At 37.9% G+C, this 24995-nt stretch overlaps 1 protein-coding gene and 1 long non-coding RNA gene across 7 annotated transcripts in view; one reads left to right on the plus strand and one right to left on the minus strand.

The window, feature by feature from the left end:
• Positions 1–24427, minus strand: part of HORMAD2 (HORMA domain containing 2) — a 109134-nt gene extending 84707 nt beyond the window's left edge. For 2 of the 5 annotated variants that reach the window (XR_013967884.1, XM_080822198.1), the window contains exons 1-7: positions 24397–24427; positions 15685–15772; positions 8964–9105; positions 6378–6441; positions 5737–5773; positions 1588–1608; positions 776–802 (exon numbers count right to left, since the gene is read on the minus strand). Coding sequence is in view for 4 of the 5 variants with exons in the window: in XM_080822198.1 (XP_080678324.1) it covers positions 776–802; positions 1588–1608; positions 5737–5773; positions 6378–6441; positions 8964–9105; positions 15685–15735 (342 nt within the window). In the remaining variant the exon portion in view is untranslated. The remainder of the gene's footprint in view (positions 1–775; positions 803–1587; positions 1609–5736; positions 5774–6377; positions 6442–8963; positions 9106–15684; positions 15773–24396) is intronic. The other 3 variants (XM_080822200.1, XM_080822199.1, XM_080822201.1) reach the window with 3 other exon arrangements.
• Positions 24428–24591: 164 nt separating this feature from the next.
• Positions 24592–24995, plus strand: part of LOC308354560 — an 82146-nt gene continuing 81742 nt past the window's right edge. Inside the window, exon 1 of one of the 2 annotated variants that reach the window (XR_013967874.1) lies at positions 24592–24890. This is a non-coding gene — a long non-coding RNA (uncharacterized lncRNA). The remainder of the gene's footprint in view (positions 24891–24995) is intronic. The other variant, XR_013967875.1, reaches the window with a different exon arrangement.

Consider the following 24995-nt stretch of genomic DNA (forward strand, 5'->3'; position numbering starts at 1 on the left):
AAGAAGGAAAGAAAACTAGGAGGAAAGTACAGAGAATAGAACGAAAAGAAAGAACCGAGGGCTTTTCTCTCCATCTCTATGCCATTGCCACAGAGTAGTACAAGTAACTATTACATGTCCAGGACTATGATATTCATTCTGGGAGATAGAAAACAAGACAAGACACTTGTCTTCAAGAATTCAGAATCTGGTTGAAGAGATAAAGTAATCTACATGAATCAACTGAGAGTATTAAATTGTGGGGTCCCATCAGAAAAGGAATTTAGAGGAGGAAATTAGTGTGAATAGCATAGGCCAAGAGGATTTCATGGAAGATCTGAACATAAATTGGCCTTGAAGATGAGTAGGATTCAATAGGGAAGAAATTATGAGAAAGAAGAAGATCTGAAATCTATGAAAAGGTCAAATAAGGGAGAATTTAGTTGTCAAAAAGGGGAAAAGTTTAGAATTGTGCTGTTTTGCTTTTTTTTTTCAAAAGGCCACAAACAGAAAGGATTTGGAATCAGTTAAAATAAATAATAAAACATGGTTTTATACATGGAGAGATTTTAAATTCTAACATGTTAGGGATTAGGCTCCTCTTTGCTTTTTTTTTTAATACTCCTAAGTAGTTTTTAAAATCTCATAATAAAGAATTGGTGACGTTTATAACAAAACACACAGAAAGAGCTCATCACAAGTTACTTTGCTCGTATAGTAATCTAGTAACATAATCAACAGCCTCAACTCAGGTAAATACATTTAAATATAATTCCATCTCAATGTGTGTTCTTACCTCAGGTTCCTTGGGATTTGTGTAAAGCTGTTTAAGGAGAAATAAATAACATTTAATTTCTGAAATTTACTAGATTACTCCTCACAGAACACATTTTCTATGTGAAAAGTTCAATTTGTGCTCTATTAATTGAGGAATGAGATACACATATCTCAAGACAATTTGTTATGGCTTAAAAATATTTAAATAAATTAAATATCTACTCTCCATGTTATCTTCTCATTTTCTTTCTATTCTTAACTATACATAGCATGTTATATTCAGAAGCACACAAAATTTCAAAAAAGCTACAAAACCACAAAAACAAAAAACTCCCGAGTGTGTAAAGTAATTCAAAAAAATGAAATCCTGATAACCAATATGTGAAGCAAATAGTATTTACTATATACTTTCCCATGTACTGTAATATACCTAAGAAATACATAATTTGTGATCTTTTATTGAAACTTCTGGTAGATTCAAGGGCCGCCTGAGTGGCTCAGTCATTAAGCATCTGCCTTCAGCTCAGGTTGTGGTCCCAGGGTCTGGGGATCGAGCCCTGCATTGGGCTCCCTGCTTGGCGGGGAGCCTGCTTCTCCCTGTCCCACTCCCCCTGCTTGTGTTCCCTCTCTTGCTGTGTCTCTCTGTCTTTGTCAAATAAATAAATAAAATCTTTTTTAAAAACTTCTGGTAGATTCTATTTTTTTTTTAATTCTAAAATGTCATAGGACAGATAAATTCAGGGAGAAGTGGGGATAGTACTGTTTTAATGTTTTACTTGCCAAAAAACAATATAGTAGAGACATGGATTTGGTCTTTAAGTGTGTACTTACTGTAAGTACTGCCATGTGTAGCTTCAAGAGAAAAGAAAACTACTGTCATTATATACTTGTACTGATATTATTATTATTTTCAATAAAGGCTAATTAAAATATGATTTCAGAGAGGTTCCTAAGATTTGGGTAGAAGACCTAAAAAAGGGATATTAATTCACTCATTCATTCAAGTAAGTATAAATTTACATACGTAGGGTTCTGCTGGAGAAGAGGGATGCAAAAAAGAAAAAGATAACTATCTATACTCTCTAAAAGTTATATTTTAGTTTGGGAGGCAAAAGATATACAAAATAACTCATTTTTACTAAATATTAAATATGCCACAATATCTCAAAAAATATTTTTTGAAACTAATCTACTAAAGTAAAAATTTTTAAAGTCTGATAGGTCTACAAAACCCTTGCCCTACCTACATACATATTACTATAAAAAGATTCTCTCTGCTTGAAAGAGTAAGCCAATACATAGAGATATAATCTAGCCTCTGATAAAAATTTAAAAACTGGAATACAAATTAGAAAATTTCTGGACCAGGGGTGCCTGACTGGCTCAGTTGTTAGAGCATGTGACTCTTAATCTCAGGGTCGTGAGTTCAAGCCCCCACGTTGGTCATGGAGCCTAGTTTAAAAAAAAAAATTTTTTTTTTAAAGAAAATTTCCCAACCATAATTTCATATCAAATTATTCACCTATTAAAAAAAAATATTCACCTATTTCACCCAAAGGACTAAAACTTTAGTGACACTGTGTGGCTATTTTGGTTATTGCATACAATATAATTTTGAGACTACATAGTGAAACTCTATATTAATTATTTGATTAATAGTCCATTCATTCACTCATTCAAAAATAGACATGGCCCCTGATCTCAGGGAACATGCAGACCAACAGGAAAGAAAACATTAAACAAAAAAGCAAACAGATGGGGACATCATTATAACTATTAATTGCTATGACAAAGCAGCACAGGGTGTTTGAGAACATTAAACAAAAGGACAATCTAGGCTGAGGTGGGGGCGGTATATGCCAGGGAAGACCCCTCTAAGAAAGTAAATATTTAGGCTGAGACCTGAAGGATAAATTGGATTTAGCCAGGTAAATGTATGGGTAGGGAAGAGAATTTTGCAGGCAAAAGCAACAATACATACAAAGTGAAAAGGCACTTGGCATGTTCTAGAATCCTTGCGTGGCTTGAATATGGTTAGTAATGGTGAGAGTGATGACTTTTGGAAAGGCAGGTGAAGACTAAATCATACAGGTTCTCTGTGATGGACTCTCAACTTTATTTTTAAAAGCTGTGCAAGATTTTCAGGCAAGAGATCAGAATAATTAGACTCAGATTTCTGAAAGAATGTAGTATGGATAGTGAGTTGGAATGGCAGGGGATTGAAAATGGGAATAGGGAGACAGATTAGGAGGTTAGGTACAATATAGTCTAATTATCTAAAAATATATACATACTTACTTTAAAGAATTTGAACATAATATCAACTACAAAGAAAACAGGGTAAAATCACCCAAAATTTCACAACCAGAAATAATCATCTTCAACAGAGGAATATCTTTCAAGATCTCGATACTCAAACTTGACTCAACTCAAACTATTTTTAACACATTAATTATTTCCTAGTAGGAAATTTAAGATACTAACAACTGAAAAACAAATGTAAATACCATTAACAGCCTAAGTCATCCATCTAAGTTATTGTCTTTTAATCTCCCCAAACAGTAAATTTAATTGATTCAGTCATACAGGTAGTCATTTAAGTAAAATTAATCCATCAAACTAGCTAGATAATCTTTGCTCATCACACTGTTCTTTTAGTACAGGTAACATTGCAGTTACTTAAGAAGCGATGCTATTAGATTGTGACCTCCTTGAGTGGAGGAATCACATCTTTCTCTCATTTTTATCTCATCTACTATTTAGGTAAATGTATGGCACAGATAAAATAGATAAGAGAGGAAGGAAGGAAGGTGAGATAGAGGGAAGGGAGAAGAGGGAAGGAGGGAGGGAAGGAGAAAAAAGAGTTTACACTTACATAGCACTTACTAGGCACCAGGCATTGTTCTAAATAATTTAGATCAGTCATTCTCAAAGTATGGTCCCTAGACTAACAGTCTCAACATCATCTGAAATTTATCTGAAATGCAAATTCTCACATCAAAAATTATGGGGTAGAGCCTGACAATGTTTTAACAAGTTCTCCAGGTGATTCCAGTGCAAGCATACATTTGAAAACCAGTGCTTTAGATTAGTTCATTATCTCAAACAACCCTAAGAAGTTCTGTTATTATCCCCATTTTGTATGTAAAGAAACTAAGGTACTTGCCCCAAATCACACAGGTGTTAAGTGTAGAACTGGTATTCCCTTTAGACTGATTCCAATACTTGTGCTCTTAACTATATTGCACTGCCTCTCAATGATGGATGTTCAAGAAATGTTGCTAAATGAATGGATGAAGGAGAATGAATGAGTAGTGTTCAGCATGCTGGTGATGACTGTCTCCATTTAAACCTATCCAAGTACTAAGGGCTTTCAAAGTTCAAAAGCCATTTTCTCCCAAAGAAAATGGGAGAAAATTTCTCCCATTTTCTCCCTCATGCTTCTCACTAGATACAACCTCTCCTTTTCCATATTTCTATTGCACACAAGCAGTATCTTTCCTTTAGTATACATTAATTTATAATGAGGATTATGGATACTTATACTCATAATAGAGTTATTGTCAAAATTCCCATTTTTACACAAAAATATCAAGCTGATGTGAAAAAAGTCAATATTTATAGCCCAATATGGCACAGGTACTGGCCAATCAGAAAGACTGCCAACTTAGCCTTGGCACTGGGTTCCTGGACGCTCCCCCTGGGCCAGATGTTAACCCTTTAGTTGCTAGATTATGGATAGGTCTGGAGAGATCCCAAAAGAGACAATGGTGAAGTGAGGGGGAGAAAATGAGGGTCACTCAGGGTCTCAGCAAAACAGCTATTTACCACCTGATACAGAGTATTTCAATATTTTAACAACAGGCACAGCTGGGCCAGTGTATAATAGCTGATCATCACCCAAGCATATGAAGTATCATTTCTCTTCTGCCATGGTCTAGAAGATCTTTGTGTGCACAATCCCGTATCTGTTTTAATTTTATATCCCTTAGTCCCCCGGGTCAGTGCTGAATAAATCATAAAAAATAACTGTTCATTGAAAAAGGAAATGAATGAGTTCAACTAAATAATCCAATATAAGCCTTATTCGTCTCAAAAATTACTTAAGGGAATGGGAATTGAGAAGGAGTTAAAAGAAGATATAGATGGGGAAAGGAGGGGAAGCAGTGGTAGAAGGTTCATTCATATACATCTTGTCTCTTCAACTAGAACTAGAGCCTCTAATTTGTATACCCTTCATAGCAGTCTTGGGCAGCAAGAAAGATCTGATACACTTAAAATTCAACCTGCATTTTTTAAAAATTCAAGGTACAGGGGAGCCTGGGCGGCTCAGTGGGTTAAGCCTCTGCCTTCGGCTCAGGTCATAATCTCAGGGTCCTGGGATCGAGCCCCTCATCGGGCTCTCTGCTCAGCGGGGAGCCTGCTCCCCGCCCCCCTCTGCCTGCCTCTCTGCCTACTTGTGATCTCTTGTCTGTCAAATAAATAAATAAAATCTTTTTTAAAATTTTTAAAAAATAAAAATTCAAGGTACAATACTAGCTATTTGAGGGAACAGGTTACATAAATGCACAAAACACAGTTAACAAAACGACTATCATAGAATAAAAAGTAATTATTTAAGTCCATTTTTTCCTTTCATATCTGTGAATTGAATCACAACTATTTTGAACATGTTCAATGTGCTAAATGCGAGATTCTTGTCTCCCCTGTCCCACATCCTTTGGATCTCTTCCAGTGACTTCAGAGGAAATTCTGTGGTCAAAAGATATGAGTATGTAAAAGAGAAAAATGAAGGTTTCCTTTCTAATTGATGAAAACAAGACATCAACAGGACAACAAAGACATAAAAAGAAACTTTCATAAATGCAAATGTAGGCACTAGTGCACTGTTAATACGCTACAACAAAATAAAAACTAAATTTTTTTTAAGGTATAAAAGATAACTCTTTAATACTAGTGTAAACTTAAAAACATTCTTACGTATCTCTTTTCCAAAGCATCAAAACAACCTTGGATCCTGTCAAGAAATAAATGTTTGATATCAATTTGGACAAGATGCAAAAGCCAAAAAAATTCCAAGAATAGAATTGATTTATAATTTTTGCTTTTAAGTACATTAAATTGGTAATCATTTTACCTTTCCCACTTGAACTTTTTTCAAAACTCCCAATGCCATTTAATATATTGATAGATCTTTATAAGTAACAGGCAAGCAATTTAAAGGTAGAGAACCACATCTTATTTTTCTTTTTGCCTCCCATAATGTTTAAGATACTGACATGCATACGATGAGTAATCAAATTTTGATTGATATTTTTCTCTTTTAAAAATTTTTGTTATTGAAGTTGACATACAGTATAATATTTGTTTCAGGAGTACAATATTTTTCTTTCTTTATACAAGTCCATTTTTTTCAAAAACAAAACTAAATCAGTATCTTAAAATTATATTGAATAGTTGTTGTAAATTTCCAGGAAACTGTGAAAAAAAAAATAAAAAGAAGGAAAAAAGAAAGGAAGGAAGGGTTTTAAGGAAAAATCTTACCAAATAAAATCTTATGGGTAATTTCAACCTTGATAAAAATAATGTTGTTCAACTTTTGTGGACTATCAATTACTTACCATTTGATAATATGCAGTGACCCAGGGCATTTTTTATCTTCTCGAAGGATTTTTAAACTGAGGTCTACAAAAACAGAAAGAAATACAGTCTATTTTCCTCTACTAAAAGATAACTGTACTAAAATCGTCCATGCTAAAAAAGGGTATTTCCTTTAACTATTTTATTTATATAACTTAGTTTTATAGCTTATAAAAACATTTTGAATCTCTAAATATCTACTTTCAAAATAAGTCCTATGTTGAAAACTAGCTTAGTTCCAATTCTGATTATAGTCTAGTAGTCGCCCCTTCTACAATTCAGCACAATTTGTGTCACTTCTTTGCTTCTGCTGAATTCCGAGTAATCATAAGGGACTATTGACACCATCTCCAATTTAAAACATGTACCTCAATCTCAAGTCAGTTCTCTCATATTTGTCTCCCCTAAATGAAAATAAAGATGAAAAATTTTCCCATGAATTATTCTCCAATATTAATTTCCATCTGAAATTCAACTACTTTACTATAGGTAGAGAAGAATAGGAAAATCATATTAAAAGAGTTTTGGCTTATATCAGTCCAAAATCAATCCCTGATTCATTTATTACTTTGCATGTCACTTCACCTTTTCATACTGTTTTCCTAAAATTGATGCTCCCTCTATCTCTGTTGAGGTACATGAAAATTACTCCATGTTGGTATAATATTTAGAGATTACCAGAAGAGAGTAATATAGGAGTACTGAGCATTTTTATGATGTATGTTACTTTAAGAACTGAGAGGGAGACATACAACTTCTACTAAAACTACCACAAAAAATAAAGCTCTAAATAATAATACTATTTCAACTCTGTTGAAAGGAAGGAAGGAACGCAGGAAAGAAGGAGGGAAGGAAGAAGGAAAGAGCAAGGGAGCCTAAAATGGAGTCACTTGCCCCACCACGAGGAAGAGCAAACAAAAACGTAATTGCAGGAATGTAACCTTTAACCAGTCAATCTGGAATTTCCTAATGAATACTTGTGAAGTAAACTGCATGGTAGACCCCTACCCTTCCCCCCCGCAAAGGAGGTGACCTTGCCTGAAATAAACCTTTCTTTTCTTTCACTAGTGACTTCCCTGTCCTGCCCTATTTCTGCCTATAACAGTCTAACAATTTGTACTGCTCCTCAGAGCTCCTTTCTATTTGCTAGATTGGATACTACACTTTTTGTGAATCATTGAATAGAACCAATTAGATCTTCAAATGTACTCGGTTGAATTTTGTTTTTTAACATCCACCCCCCCATGCCTAGGGTAGTGATTGGCACACAATAAGCCCTTAATTAGTTACCCCAAACATGTCTTTTTCCAGTGTTTCCCAATTCTGTTCCAAACAAGGAGAAATGCAACCATATTCACTATTACAGATTTATATTCTATAGACCAAAAGAAGACATGACACAAATGAAATTGTCATGATTGCCAATATCACGCTCTTGTGCACATGCACACATGCACTTCATTGATGCTAGCTAGTATAGAGGATGAAATGTTAAGAAAATACAATTGGATGGGGCACCTGGGTGGCTCAGTGTTAAGGCCTCTGTCTTTGGCTCAGGTCATGATCTCAGGGTCCTGGGATCGAGCCCCGCATCGGGCTATCTGCTAAGTGGGGAGCCTGCTTCCTCCTCTCTCTCTGCTTGCCTGTCTGCCTATTTGTGATCTCTGTCTGTCAAGTAAATAAATGAAATCTTTAAAAAAAAAAAAAAGAAAATACAATTGGAATGAGGCCAAGGTATATCATTAAATATAGATGTGAGGAATTTAAAGTAAAGTTAGATCTTGAAAAGTGAGATCTTACAAGGAAACTTATAGCCCTCTACATTTATTATCCCAAATGACAGTTCCCATTTTAGTGACAAAACAGCAAGATTTTCTGATTGTTATTACAATCCAGCTTTTTAAGCTAATAATACGATTCTAAAAAATTGAAGAGTCCTAGGTACATTTTTATCTTTCAATCCAAGACAAGGAAAGGAGCCAGAAACAGCTGGTAATATAAGGAAATGAGATCATCAGTTTAAGATGCAGAAATAAAAGGGAGTAAAGTAGAAGACCTGGCAATTGAGAAGAGAAAAGTGCTGATTAGAATAGTAATTGTCTATCAATGCTAATCAACAAATGGGTTTGGCATGAATATGCTGTTCTTCCAGCACATTTATATGTGTTAACAGAAAGAAGAGTTTTTCACCTGGCTCCATCAAATTGCCTCAATGCCAAAGTAAACCTCAAAGAACAAACTCAACTAAGGCACAATACAGCACAGATCTATAGCACCCAAATAGATTTTGATCCAGCTGTTGCTTTTATAGGTATGGTTTAAAATTACTGGGTTTGTCTATACAGATTTTTCTTCTCAGTCTGTCATTTGGTATCTAGCCAGGAACTAAAGATTCCTATAAGTAAAACTACTAAGCATACTGAAATTAAAATGGAAAATGAATTAGCAAATTGATCTTGACGAACAATCCCATGAACTGGAATTAGCACACTGTGAGAATTGAAAGGTTTACTCCTGCCAAGTAGAGGAAAGGGCTACAACAGGCAAGGTAACTAGTTAAACTTTACCATCCAAATGGCGCTCTCCGTAAGAGCTCTCTGGAAACAGGCCTCTTAGATATGTTATACATGAGATAGAAGTAGCAAAAAGTTTCTTCACCATTATCAATGACTCATGCTCATTAGTGATTTGGGATGGAAAAACGGTTTCCTGGGGGGAAAAAGATGAAAAAGATTAGTTATTCTTTAATATATTCAGCCATCATGCCATTACCACAGATAATGATGGGAAGATTTTTCAAGACTTCAAATCTGATACCTTTATAGGTAATCAAAAGGAAACAGGGCTTTGAAAATTGCATTCAATTTGATCTCCATAGACAAGGCAGAGCAGAAAGGCAGAGAGAGTTACCCAAGTAATTCAAGACTAGTATAATTTATGTCACAATGATCCACGGGTTTGAAGCAAAATTGGAGTTTTACTAAGATTACATAATCTCCTTCCCTTTCACACATTCCTCAGAATGCAATGCAATCTGCCTCTTGTAACCTGCATTTTATACTATTCTCTCCAAAGTCATCAAGTATATCCTATCACTGACCTCTCCTGTCCTTTGTACTAACTTCTCTGCAGTGTTTGACACTTTTGCCACACTTTCCCTCTTCTCTTTCAGCTGCCATAACACTGTTTTCTTCTGATTTTTCACCCATCCCTCCACATCTATCTCAATCTCTTTTATTTTTTCCAGTTTCTGACATTTAAACATTTAAATTCTGTCTTCGGTCCTCTTCTCTTTGCATAGTTCTCACTTCTTGGGTAATCTCATCTAGTCTCACTGCTTCAGCTATAGCCTCTACAGGCTCTTCTGAGCCCCACTTCTGTGTTTCTGTTCTGTGAACCCCTACACCTAGACCATTTTGTAGACCCCTCAAACTCAGTTAATCTCTATCATCTTGATCCCAAATTTCATTGTCAGAGTAAAGAATCAGCCTCCATGCCAATCATTCAGGCTAGAAGAAGAGTTGTCTTTGGTTTCCCTTTTTATTTCATACCCCATTTCTAATCACTAAACCCTATAATTCTCTCTAAAGGAGTTCTCAAATGTATTTTCTCCTTTCCCTTCTCACTCTCACTGCCTTGACTCAGGGCATACTCAATTCTCCCCCTTGTTACTGTGGTAGACCCTGATCTTCCTGCCAACAATTCCTTTAATTCACTTTGTCCTTCATAGTGCTATCATTATTAACTTTAAAGAATACAAAATTATTATGACATGACTAGTATTCATGTAGGATAAAGTTCAAGTACCTTAGTGTGGCACTGAGAACTATCAAAGACTTATCCTTGCCTAACTCTCCTGCCTCATCTGCCACCCCCACCCCTCTGCCTATATTCCTTATCACTTCCTATGTACCTTACTCTAGTTGTATGTAACTACTATTCATTTACTATTCTACCACCATGTATCTCCATACTTTTGTGCTTTGCTTAAGCTAGAGTTCTACAGAATATTAAGGTTCTATAAAATGTCAGCCTTTCACAAAATGTATCAATATTAACAGTAATTTCCTTCTAAATTTTGTATGTGTGTGTATGATATATTGAAAAATATATACAGTTATTCTTTTTTAAAAGATTTTATTTATTTATTTGACAGACAAAGAGATCCCAAGTAGGCAGAGAGGTAGGCAGAAAGAGAGGGGGAAGCAGGCTCCCCGCTGAGCAGAGAGCCCGATGCAGGGCTTGATCCCAGGACCCTGGGATCATGACCTGAGCTGAAGGCAGAGGCTTAACCCACTGAGCCACCCACCCATATACAGTTATTCTTAAATGATTGGATAGTCTGCCCTAAGAAATGGTGTGCTATATTAGGAATGTCATAAGACAGTGACAGATGCATGAATTTTACTTCAGTGTATAAGAATTATCTAGGGGCACCAGGTGGCACGGACAGGTGAGTGCCCAACTCTTGGTTTTGGCTCAGGTTGTGGTCTCAGGGTCGTGGAATCAAGCCCCACATTGGGCTCCCCAAGAATCCCCTTGGGATTCTCTCTCCTTCTCCCTCTGCCCCTCATCACCCTGCTCTCTCTCTAAAATGAATTTTTTTTTTCTAAAATGAATTTAAAAATCTTTAAAAAAAGGGGAACCTGGGTGGCTCAGTGGGTTAAAGCCTCTGCCTTCGGCTCATGTCATGATCTCAGGGTCCTGGGATCGAGCCCTGCATCGGGCTCTCCGCTCAGTGGGGAGCCTGCTTCCTCCTCTCTCTCAACCTGCCTCTCTGCCTACTTGTGACCTCTGTCTGTCAAATAAATAAATAAAATCTTTTAAAAAAATCTTTAAAAAAAATTGTCTACCAAATAAATAGAGTATTTGTTGATAGTTTGCTTTGTATCTTGAGTTATCATTTCAACTTGTTTGTCATATCCAGTATTTACTACATACATGTATAAAAATTAAAAATTTGATCATTTTTGTCACAATTAATTAGTCTGAGACTGCTTTTCGCTCTCTTATTTAATCCAAGCACAAAATATGTCTCATGAACTCCAACTGGTATTGTGTCGATACATTTTAATTTTAAAATATTTTCCAGGGGCGCCTGGGTGGCTCAGTTGGTTGGGCGACAGCCTTCGGCTCAGGTCATGATCCTGGAGTCCCAGGACCGAGTCCCACATCAGGCTCTCTGCTTGCCAGGGAGTCTGCTTCTCCCCCTGTCTCTTTCCTCTCATGCTCTCTCTCTCTCTCTCTCACTCAAATAAATGAATAAAATCTTTAAAAAAAATTTTTAAAATATTTTCCAAATACTGATGAATTAGATTATATTAAACTTAAGAACTTTTGTTCAAAAAGGCAACTTGTATGGGAGAAGATATTCTCAATACATACATCTGCAAAGGACTCATATCTAGGATATATGAAGAACTCCTAAAATTCACTAAGAAAAAGACAGACAACCAAAAAGAAAAATAGGGACAAAAGACTTGAATAGACACTTCGCAAAACAGGATATCCAAATGGCCAATAAATAGTGCTCAAATGGGACACCAGTGTGGCTCAACTGATTAAGCATCTGACTCCTGATTTCAGCTCAGGTCCTGAGCTCAGGGTTGTGAGATTAGGCCCCATGATGGGCTCTATGCTGGGTAGAGCCTGCTTGGGATTCTCTCTCTCCCTCTCTCAGTCCCTCCCCTGCCCTAAAAAAAGTAGTGCTCAAACGTCAACGGGACGTGCGCATTAAAACTGCAATGAAATAATACTATGCACTTAACACAAAGGCTAAAATTTTTAAAAATCAGAAAATACCAAATGTTGATAAAGATGTGAATCAGTCAAACTTTAAAACACTGGTTATAGGAGCATAATAAGTGAGCACAACCTCCTTGGAAAATTTGCTCTGTGGTATCCACTAAAGCTAAATACACACGTATTCCATGACCCGTATTTCATTCGTAGGTATACACCTGACAGATACGCATACATCTCCCCACCAAAAGAACATTCATAACACTATTATTTATAATGGACCCAAAATGGAAATTACTCAAATGCCCATCAACAAAAGAATGGATAAACAAATTGTAATATATTCCCACAATGGAATACTATAGAGAAAGGAGAATGAATGATCTATAACTATACTTAACAATACTGATGATTTTCATACATAAAAGAGACCAGATACAAGTGATTACTATTGACTTCATTTATATAAAATATGAAAGTAGGTGAAACTACTATTTCTATGCTGTCAGAAGTCAGGATGGTTGTCTCTGATTATCTTAATCAAATTCAGAGCTCTTTTTACTATATTAAACAGTTTCAGCTGTTGAAGTTTTAATAATTCTGTTACTTAGAGGAGGTACTACCCAAAAATATGCCTTTGATGAAGAGGAACTCCCAAAAGTTTTTCTTTCTTTTTTTTAAATGTATTTAAATAGTCTCCATACCCAGTGTTGGGCTTGAACTCATTACCCCAAGACCAAGAGTCACATGTTCTTCTAGCTGAAACAGTCATGTACCCCCCAAAAACTTTTTTTTAAGATTCATTTATTTGGGGGGGGTGCACAGAGAGAATTTCAAGCAGACCCGACACAGGGCTCAATCTCACAATCCTGAGATCATGACCTGAGCTGAAACTGAGTCAGATGCTTAACCAACTAAACCCCCCGGGAACCCCCCCAAAAAGCCTTCTATACTCCAAAGACATTCTAGTCTTTGCTAGATTTTGCTCTATAAGCTTTGTTCTTCTTTGGTATACCATATAGTGGCAATGAATGATCAAACTATATTATATTCAGTTATTAAAAATATATAATAAAATTATTACTCTTGCAGTATGGAAGGAACTTTGGAGACAAATCAGTATGGATCTTAAAACCAGGTTAAGGAATTTATGGTTTATTCTGCAATCAGTGGAAAGTCAGTGGATTTGATCAGGAGAGTGAGTAAAATAATTATTTTAGTAATATTAAGCTATAGTAGAAGTAGGAAAAATTGAAGCTGAAGGACATTAGGTGTATATGTGGTGTGCATATGTGTATATGTGTGCATTTAAAATTTTACAGAAAATTGTTTTTGTATTCACAGATCCTGAGAAATTACAGTTCTTTTGAGTAATTGAGTAATAGCTGGCATGGCATGAATATATATTAAGTTACTGAAAACTTGCCAAAACTTAGAGGCAATACCTCCAAAACTTAGAGTAATAACTATTTGTAGAATTAAATAACCTGAAAGTATAAAGACACTTATTTTTAATATGGGATCTAAAAAGCCATTTGTAGTAATGAAGATCAATAGTTGAAAAAGCCCTCTAGAGTTCTATTATTTCTCTATACTCCAGAGACTTTTTTTTCTTAGCTCAATGATATAATGCTTTAAGGGTCATCATTGATGTTTTTATAAATGTCTAATACATGAGGGGCACCTGGGTGGCTCAGTGGGTTAAAGTCTCTGCCTTCGGCTCGGGTCATGATCCCAGGGTACTGGGATTGAGCCCCACATCGGGCTCTCTGCTCAGCGGGGAGCCTGCTTCCCACCCACCCCCCGCCAGCCTCTCTGCCTACTTGTAATCTCTGTCTGTCAAATAAATAAATAAAATCTTTAAAAAAAATGTCTAATACCTGAAAATACTATGACTTGATAATAGAAAACACTATTATAAATTATTTTAACAAGTTAGTGTGCTAATGACATTAGTGATGTTTGACTGCTTAGCTGTCCAGTTACACCACCTAAGACAAGTTAACTTTACTTCTCTGCACTTCAGTTTCCTCCTTAATGTGAGGTTTAATTGAAATAATAATATAAAGCCCTTGACACAGTGCCCAGTACAGGGTAAGTGCTGAATAAATGTTAGCTTCTATAATTGTTATTCTTGTTTTAAATATTAAATAGCAAAATCATACAGTCACTTAAAATTTCCTGTGAAAAGTAGTTCATACAACCCAAACTACAAAGATCTGTTTACATCAAAAACTCAACTTGTTAATTCACAGTGAGAAAAATAACTGCCAAACTGATTGCAATTCGTATACCCAGCTCAGCATCTCCCCCATAGGAAGGAAGCCACTTAGGAAACCAAATGAGATCAGGAATCCAGTGGGTATACTGAATTTGAGCCAGAAAGATGATTGCTTTCTCTCTGCCCTAATTCTCCTTCAACCTTAATCTTGTCCCTTTTTTGCTACACCTTAATATTCCTAAAACAATTGTTTTATTCACTTTACTGATCAAACCCACTGACTACTGATTGAAGAATAAAGCATAAATTCCTTAGCTTGGCTTTTAAGATCCATATTAATTTGTACCCAAAGTTCCCATTCAACTTTATTTCCTACTTCTGTCCAACACGATGTCTCTCAACTCCAATAAGGATGGATTCTTCATTATTTTCTAAAATATTCCATGTTAATTTTTCATTTTGAGCCAAGGCACATTGGTAGGTTTTCCTCATAGAATTCTCTTCTCTCTCCTCTACTCAAATCCTTTACATTATTCAAAGTCCACCTTAAGTCACATTTCCTTGATGAGTAATTCACAAACCATTTTAGTCTACACAAAATCTCTAAATTCCTATAATTTGTATTGCTTTACTCTTATTCACATATATGTAATACACATACTGCTTTGTAAATTGGCTTAACTCCTCTAAATCATAATTCCCCTGTCAGATTCTAAACTTCTAGAAGATAAAGATTTTTTTTATTCTCTCAGAGAATAACACCATATTATATATATAGACACACACACACACATATATATATATGTAAATACATGTATTATATAATATTGAGCTCTCAATTAATAAATGCATGATTCATTAATGAATGTCTTGGGGTAAGTTAAACCCGCCCTTGTGAACCCAGAAAGGTTCCTTGGCTTTGGCATGTTACCCGAAGGTCCCAGCCTCCAAGTTCGTCTCTGTATTCTCTCCTCAGTTCTTATAATTATATCATAGTACCTATCAGAAATTTCCTAACTGCTTCAGAGTAAATGTCTAACAAAAAAAAAATTCTCTTTAAACATCTTTTTTGTTTCTGACTTCTTTCACTCTAGAAAATCTAAATATATAAACATGAAATAAGCACCCAGTTACTTTGTAGAAATGTAATTTCTTGAACATTCTCAGCCCATTACTCAGTTAAAATGTAGACATACTCTGACAAAATATTATGCGCCAATTAACTGATAAAACTGCTGTTTTAAAAAAACACCAAAGATTAAAGTCATGATTCTGAACTAACTTACTAAATAGCCATTGATTTTCTTTTAATTCTTAGTAATTACCTTAGTTGCTTTGTGAATTTTGATAGAGTGAGAGAGCTGAGCAGTGGCCATTGTAATAATGTATCAGGATTCTTTTGACAGGTCAAACCTGTGGGGGGTGAAAAGAAAAATTATAGAGACTTTGCCTAACATAATGCTCTTTGTGAATTTTCCAAAGAAGACTTACATATAATTAGCATTTGACTGTATTCTTTGGAAAATTAGTTTAATGAACATTTTTATCTCTACTACCCATTTTCTATGAATTTAGCATAAGGGCTCTGGATTAGTTTTTTCAACCACCCAGTGAGAATTTAGGTTGATTTGCCTGTTCCCACAAACATTTGGAGAAGAAAAAATAAATTGTAAATCACCTAAAGATTTAACAATGTATTTTACTCATCATTGTTATTCTCTTAGAGTCCAACTGTGCTCTATATTTAGCAGAGGCTCAAAAACATTTCTTGAATTAACTTTATGGGTTATTGGTTTTCAAAGGTAACTCAAATGTTAAGATTTACACTTCACACCATTAGGGTGGCTATTCCCCCAAAATGGAAAATAATGTTGGTGAGGATGTGGAGAAATTGGAACCCTTCTGCGCTGGTGGGAATCATACAGCTGCCTTAAAAAACAGTATGGCAGTTCCTCAGAAAGTTAAACAGAATTACCATATTAATCAGCAATTCTACTTCTAGGTATAAACCAAAAGAACTGAAAGCAGGGATTCAAACAGATACTTGTACACCAATGTTCACAGCACTATTATTTAAAGTATCTAATAGGTGGAAACAACCCAAATGTCCATCAACAGTTAAATGGTGTTTTTTTTTAATGTGGTATGTACAATGATATATACAAGCTTTAAAAAGGAACAACATTCTGATGCATGCTATAACATAGATAAAACTTGAAAACATTATGCTAAATGAAACGAGCCAGACACAAAAGGACAAATACTCCATGATTTCACTTATATGAGGTAGAAGTACCTAAAGTAGTCAACTTCATAGAGACAGAAAGAATAGAGGTTACAAAGAGCTGGAGGGTGGAAGGAATTGGATGTTTAAAAGGCACGGAGTTTCTGTTCAGGATGACAAAAATTTTCTAGGAATGGATAGTGGTGATGGTTGCATAACACCATGAATGCACTCAGTAGCACTGAATCATATACTTGAGAATGGGTGAGGTGGTGAATTTTAAGTGCATGTTAATACAATAAAAATATCAATGTTAAAAATACATCTAATTTTGGGGCACCTGGCTGGCACAGTTGGTAGAGCATGTGACTCTTGATCTTGGGGTCATGGGTTCAAGCCCCACGTTAGGGGTAGTTTATTAAAAAAATAAATAAATAGGGGCGCCTGGGTGGCTCAGTTGTTAAATGTCTGGCTTCAGCTCAGGTCATGATTCCAGGGTCCTGGAATCGAGCCCCGCATCAAGCTCCCTGCATTGCGGGAAGCCTGCTTCTCCCTCTGCCATTCCCCCTGCTTGTGTTCCCTCTCTCACTGTGTCTCTCTCCATCAAATAAATAAAATCTTAAACAAAAATGAAGATAAAATAAACAAACAGAACAAAGTTCTATTTTAAGTTATAAAAAAAATCCATCCAGTTCACTTTTATTGCTTCACTACCATTAAAAAAAGAAGCTGCAAATTTCCCTTTTTCTTTTCAAAGACCTTAATTTCATTTATACTGTAGCTTCTTTTCAAGGTTTTATGTAGTTCTAACCAATATATTTGTAAAATAACCCATCTAAAGTAATTCCATTCTGGATCTCGCAGGATAGCCTGTGACATTTTTGGTGTATAGATTAATGCAAGATTCTGGATGATTTTACAAATAAAAGAAGGCAGAATTATTTGAGGACGCTGCCACAAGATGGTGATAGAGATTATAAACAAGTACTACTTAATTTCTCTCAATTTCTTCAGAGCAACACTAGGGGACACTCTTTTACAATATCTTACAGGACACTGAAAACCACTTAATAGTCCTTCAGTCCTTAAAGATTCCAAGGTATCTTTTGTTGACTTCAGAATATGACCTTCATTTCTATGTATAACCTTCAAATCTGACTCAACACAGAAACTGTTTCCCTTACAACTTCAAGTAATAAAATGAGTAAAATAAATAACTACAAGAGTTTAAGCTCTAGTTCTGGCCCATTAAACCCTATAAATGTCCCCTACTACGGTAGTAGTCTCTAGCCTTAGAGACAATAAATAATAATAAGAAGAATTTTTAAATAGATTTCTACATTGATTTTTTCTTTTTTAAGTGGTCTCCATGCCTAGTGTGGAGCTCAATGCAGGGCTCGAACTCACAACCCCGAGATCAAGACCTGAGCTGAGATGACAAGTCAGACTCTTAACCAACTGAGCCACTTAGGGGCCCCACTACATTGACTTTTTTAAAAAAAATTTCTCTATGGGGGTATCTGGCTGGCTCAGTCAGTAGAGCATGCAGCTCTTGATCTTGGGGTTGTGAGTTCAAGTCCCACATTGGGTATATTAATTACTCAAATAAATAAACTTAAAAATTTTTTTCTCTGGTCATAAAACATTCTGGTAGCATTTTTAGAGAATCAAGCCCTGGGGTGCCTGGGTGGCAAAGTCGGTTGAGTTTCTGCCTTCTGCTCAAGTCATGATCCCAGTATCCTGGGATCGAGCCCTCAGCCAGGGCCAGGCTCTCTGCTCAGCAGGGAGTCTGCTTCTCACTTTCCCTCTGTGCTCTTCCCTCTCTGTCAAATAAATAAAATCTTTAAAAAAGAGAGAGAGAATCAAGCCCTGAAAAAAGCATCATTCAATTAGAACATAATGCATTATTACATCTATATTGGAATGTACAGATAACCTGGATTAAACTGATACTATCATTGAAAACTCCAAGGCAATCAGGGTACTTGCTTTTTTTGTTGTTTTTTGTTTTAAAGATTTTATTTATTTATTTGACACAGAGAGAGAGATCACAAGTAGGCAGAGAGGCAGAGAGGCAGGCAGAGAGAGAGGGGAAAGCAGGCTCCCTGCTGAGCAGAGAGCCTGATGCGGAGCTCAATCCCAGGATCCTGAGTCAATCCCAGGACCCTGAGACCATGACCTGAGCCGAAGACAGAGGCTTAACCCTCTAAGCCATCCAGGCCCCCCACGGCACTTGCTTTTGAGAAAGGATTCAAAGCTAGTCTCTACTAGCATTTGATAAATACCTAAGAAATTAATATTCATAAAATGAGTAGTTAAAGTTTATATACACATATGTGTGTATGAAGAGAGAAATAACCAGTAGTATAATATAGTAGAAAGAGGCTTTGGGGTTAAGGAACGTAGGCCCATATTCTGCTCAACTACCTAGTAGCTCTGTGACTTAGTTAAGTTACCCAATCATTCTGGGCCTCAGTTTCCTTTTTGTAAAATAGAGACAATAAATCCAACTTCTCAGGGCTCTTACAGTGTTTATGGGGGCATGTATTCATCTGGAGAGCATACATAGTCTAATGGTTAAGTACACACACTCTTCTGGAGCCACACTGCCTACCGCCAAATTTCAGTCTGCAATTAACTTGCCATTTCATCTTGGGCAAATTGTGTGCCCCAGAGTCCCCATCTGTAAAATAAGGACGGTCCTAGTACCTGCTTCATAGGGTTGTTGTAAGGACTTACTTAGTCTTAGACTTATGGGGCACTTGGAACACTGTCTGACAAATATTTTCATTATAAGTAACAAAGCATACATACTTTTTAAAATCTTATGTTAGTATTTGAACTCCTAGTTTTCTACCAGCCTTCTAGTTGCTCCTTCTCATTCTCTACTTCACACTTTTTCCCCTGCACATTTTTGAGTGTTTGGTGTTCAGGGTTCTGTACTAGGAGCTCCTTTTTTTTTCCTTCTTCTTCCTACTTCTAAAAACGCCCCCCCCCACCCTACCCCCCCCCCCCCGCCGGATGAACAAATACATTTTCATTGTTTCAATTACTATATCCATTATAACGATTCTTTTTTTTTTTCCCCATTCTAATGACTCTTAAATGTCAGAAGCCCAGGTCTTTCTGGGGAGTTAGAGATCTGTACCTCTATGAGACAGTTCCACTTTGATGTTCCCAACACATCTAAATGTCAATTCTTTTCTTCCAAAACCTATTCCTGTTCCTTAGCTCAATGTTTCCTGCAAATAACATCATCAAATACTAATTTCTCAAGCCTAAACACTATGACTCAACCCTGACCCTCCCTCGCTTACACATCTAGTCTTCTTAATATTTATCAAATGTGTCCATTTCTCACTTTACACAAGTTGTTGTTATCTCTGCTTTAGATGAGATTAGCCTCATCTTTTGCTACCAGTCTGCTGGTCACTGATTCTGCCCTTCTCCAGTCTGTCCTTTGTATCGCAGCCAGAGTTTTCTTTTTAATTGCAAACTTGAGGGGCGCCTGGGTGGCTCAGTGGGTTAAAGCCTCTGCCTTTGGCTCCGGTCATGATCCCAAGTCCTTGGATCGAGCCCCGCATCCGCCTCTCTGCTCAGCAGGAAGCCTGCTTCCTCCTCTCTCTCTGCCTGCCTCTCTGCCTACTTGTGATCTCTGTCAAATAAATAAATAAAATCTTTAAAAAAAATAAATTGCAAACTTGATTATTTAACTCTGTAGCCTGAAATTCTTCAATGGCCCCCCACTGCCCTCAGGATAAAATTCAAACTCCTTAAGGTGGCTTCAAGATCTGGCTCATCATGCCTCCCTAGACACATCTCTAACCATTTTCCCTTACACTTTTATGCATCAGTTATTCTTATCAACATGCGTTACCCTAAACATATTCTCTCCAGCTCTCCATTCTCTCCATAATCTCTCCAGGATTTTTGCAACAATCCTTCCGCCTGAAACCTTCTCCTCCATTCTCAATTTCTACTTATCTCCTAGATATGGAGTATAGTGTTCTCAAGGAACTATTTCCTTACTCACCACCACCACCAAGTTGGGTTATGTGCCCATTGTAACATATACAGTATCATGGTTGCATTTTTTTTAAATACTTTTTTTATTTATTTGACAGAAAGAGATCACAAGTAGGCAGAGAGGCAGGCAGGCAGAGAGAGAGAGGGGGAAGCAGGCTCCCTGCTGAGCAGAGAGTCCGATGCGGGGCTTGATCCCAGGACCCTGAGATCATGACCTGAGCCGAAGGCAGAGGTTTAACCCACTGAGCCACCCAGGCGCCCCCATGGTTGCATTTATATATCCATCCCACCCTGCCTGTGAGCTAACATGAAGGTAAAGTTGTGTCTGTCTAGCTCATTCTTTATTTTTTACGTTTTTTTTTTTAAGGTACAATTTAGTGAGTTTTAGTATATTCATAGTTTTGCAACCATCACTACTAATTCCAAAAGATTTTTCTTATCCCAAAAAGAAGCCCCACGCCCATTACCAATCACTTCCCACTCCCCCTCCCCTGGCCCCTTGCAACCACTGATCTACATTTCATCTCTATGGATTTGCCTATTCTGAACATTTCATATAAATGGAATCATGTAATATATGACCTTTTATGTCTGGTTCAGCTCATTCTTGAATCCTCAGCACCATCACAGTATTGGAACAAAATGATGTTCAATAAATACTTGCTGAATCAATAGAGAGTTAATACAAGAACAAGGAAGTATTAAGTATCTAGAAAAGAATTACAAATTATTAGAGATAGAAGGAGCTTTAAATGTCATCTAATACAAACATCTAATTTTCTAGATGAGGAAATCAAGGTTCAGAGAAGTCAACTGACTTACTCAGGGTCAAACACTTAGTGGTAAAACAGAATAAAATTCAAGAAACTTTGACTCACAAATTAGGGGTTTTCTACAATGACTCCCTAAAATGAAATTCCTTTTTTGTTTCATTCCATTTAAAATGATGCACTACCAGTGTCTTCCTAGTTGTGGAGCTTGCTTGCTTGCTTATTTCTAAACACAGTAGTGTCTTTTTCTGTTGTTCTAGGATGAGCTTGCTTTAGAAAAGCAAAACATATCTAAATAATTTTTTTTTAAACAGCCAGGCTCTTTTCAACCTCTAATTATTCTGTTGCTACTGTTGTTTTCTCTTTGAGCAGGTGTTTTGTGGAAGTTTCCTATTCAAGTACAAACTCTTGTTTAGTTTTGAAAGCTCACAAGCTGACAGCCCCAGGAGGTATGACACTATAGATCATGTATTCTCAGAGAATAACTCTGATGTTTTTTTATCACCTTTTTCTAACTCATTATCTAAAAGCTTAGGAGAGTTTTCATATTTATGGATTTTAAGAGCAGAACTCTAACTTTCAAATGTCTTTCACTTATATATATTTGTTTGCATATTTGACCCACAAACATCTGAAACTTCTCAGGGCATCAATAATCATTTACTTTAATACTTGATATGTCCACTCTGTGACAAGAATTGTGATTTGGGGGGCACCTGGGTGGCTCAGTGGGTTAAAGCCTCTGCCTTCAGCTCGGGTCATGATCCCAGGGTCCTGGGATCGAGCCCCACATCGGGCTCTCTGCTCAGCAGGGAGCCTGCTTCCCCTCTCTCTCTGCCTGCCTCTCTGCCTACTTGTGATCTCTCTCTCTCTGTCAAATAAATAAATAAAATCTTAAAAAAAAAAAAGAATTATGATTTGGAGAAGGACGTAAGATTTCTGTGCTTTCTCAGAATACAGACTCATGCTAGGTTTACCTCTTGACCTACATCTCAACTGCCCTATTTAAAATGGTGATACAGGGGCACCTGGTGGCTCAGTGGGTTAAAGCCTCTGCCTTCGGCTCAGGTCATGACCCCGGGGTCCTGGGATCGAGTCCCACATCGAGTTCTCCGCTCAGCAAGGGAGCCATGCTTCCCTTCCTCTCTCTCTGCCTGCATCTCTGCCTACTTGTGATCTCTGTCTGTCAAATAAATAAAATCTTTAAAAAAAAAATGGTGATACATTTGCTTACTATTTTACCCTTGTACGTGTGAATCCAAGATTCAGATAAAGATTAACCAGCTATTGTTCAGCATATTAAAGCCTAAGCCATTCCCTGCCCCCTGCCTTTGGCCATTCTGAGTGAGGCAAAAACCAGTTTTATTATGTTTGCACAAAGACAGTAATAGTTGATTTTCTAATGCTCCCCACACATCTTCCCCAATCTTTCAACACCACTTTTTTACAAGAAAATCCCAATTCTATCAAATGAACAATATTTAATTGCTGGATTCTAATATGCAACTAGGTGACCTTTCTTGCCTGACACGAAGGACGGCTTTACACAAAGAAAGTACATTTTGACATAAATGGGCTCAGCGTCATAGACTTGGAAGGGAAAGAAGAAATAGATAATCCAATCCCTTCATTTTAGAGAAAAGGAAAGTCAATTTAGTGGAGGAAGGATAGTCTTTTCAACAAATGGTACTGGAACAACAGGACATCCATAGGCCAAAACAAAACAAAGCACCCAAAAACCAAAACAAACTCTCAACCTAATTCTCACACTATATACAAATATTAATTCAAAATGGGTCATGGATTTAAATGTAAAATATAAAACTATAAAGAGGAGGAAAGTGAAGTCCAACAAAAGAAATTGGTTTGTCAGAGGTCACCCAGTTACTCAGAGGCTTCACAGAGTTTGCTTCTGTAAGTTATTACTCGCTATTTTAACAAATCCCATTTGGCTCTAATTCTCCTTTTCCACACTCACTCAGAGAAAATGGTTTCCACTATATTAACTGGATATTTGTTCATGCTCTTTTGGTTTTTTAATATCTTCTTCAGGCTACTTCAATTATTCATTCATTCAACATTTACTGGGTGACTACAATGTGCCAGGCACCATGTAGGATTGCAAAGATGTAAAATACTGCTCACATCTCAAGGGACTGATGATCCAGTGGGGGAGAAATTAGACTCAGCCTAATTAAATAAAAAACTCCTGTAGGGGCAAGAACCGTGCTTTATCTCCGTTTTCACCAGCCAAGTGCACGGTGTACTGCACACCCCGTCCCATGCGCTGCACATTTGAACACATGTCGGTGATTGGCTGATCTTGCATTTCAAGACACTTTCTCCCCCTGTACTGTTTGGGGAACTAAAGTCCACGGAGATTAAATGGCACGTCCTGGAAAAGGTAGCAAAGCAGCCGAGGTCATTCCGTGGGGACCTATCCCCAGCTCTGTCACCTCTTGGGTCTGCGCCAGGCATTGATTTGGCAGAACACATCCATGGCTGGAGAAAACCTGACCTAGCCAAGATCATCCCCAAAGCTCCACTCCCGACCTCCAGCAATACACAGACGTCGTTGGCCTCACCCAACTAATTACCTCACCCAGCTAATAACCGCTGTTGCTTCCTCACCAAGACTCACTCCTTTCCACCCAAATCTGAATTCAACAGCTACCTTGATAGCGGGAATGCGGGTGTTCCCACTACTATTCTCTCCGCTCTTCCCCCCATCCCCTCCCCCCCCCGTTACATGTGAAATTTTTCAAAGTCGAGCGCTGAGGGCGGGAATTGAAGGAGGGGTGGGGTGCTATCTAGAAGCTTCCCTTTGTCTTTTTCCTCAGCCCCCACCTTCCCGTTTCTCCTCAGAGTACTTCGGGCTTCAGCGAAATACTTTCACATCAAACTTAAAGCCGCAAGGAAAAGGAAAAGGAAAGAAAAAAAAATTAACCTAAGCCTAGAAACTGACGACGCTCAAGCGCCCTCTTTCTCCGGAGCCCTAGCGTCTGGACAGCCCTCACCTCAGCTCGTCGACGTCTCTCTCAGAAGGGTGGCTACCCAACGGCCTTTCCCAGCCCAAACCCTCTCGGGCTCATGAATAGTCAACGAGGTCTTTTTTGGGCGGGATGAGACGCTTACTCATGAATAATTCATGACCTCTCCACTGCCTGCCTCCTGGGCGGTCCGCCCCGTTTGGCTTCATTAATATGCAAAAAGGGGCGAGCGGCCGCTAACGGACCCCTCCTGGGCCCGGCCCCCTCAGCGTCAGAGTGCTCTGCGCCCGGCCTTCTTCGCCCAGGTTTCCCGGCCGCATGCCCTCGGGTTGCCTGCGCAGCGTCTCTGCTGCCGCCTTTCTCGCTCTTTCGAGGGCTGGCCCCGCGCTCCCGGGCCTGAGGGACCCGCGTCGGGCTCGTGGCGCCGCCCACAGACCGTGGCGAGGCCTTCCGCTCCCGGCCACTCTGCCTGGGCAAACCGGTGCGTCGAGGACAGCTTGGGGAGACGCCTGACCGCTCAGGTGAGGCGGCGGCGGGGAGGCCCTCGCGGGCCTAGAGGGGCCTAGGGTCGACGCGGGCGGGGCCAGGTGAGAGAGCCTGGGACTGGGACCCGGATCGGGGCGAGG

Source organism: Martes martes (genome assembly GCF_963455335.1).
Source record: "Martes martes genome assembly, chromosome: 13".
In the NCBI taxonomy this organism is placed as follows: domain Eukaryota; kingdom Metazoa; phylum Chordata; class Mammalia; order Carnivora; family Mustelidae; genus Martes; species Martes martes.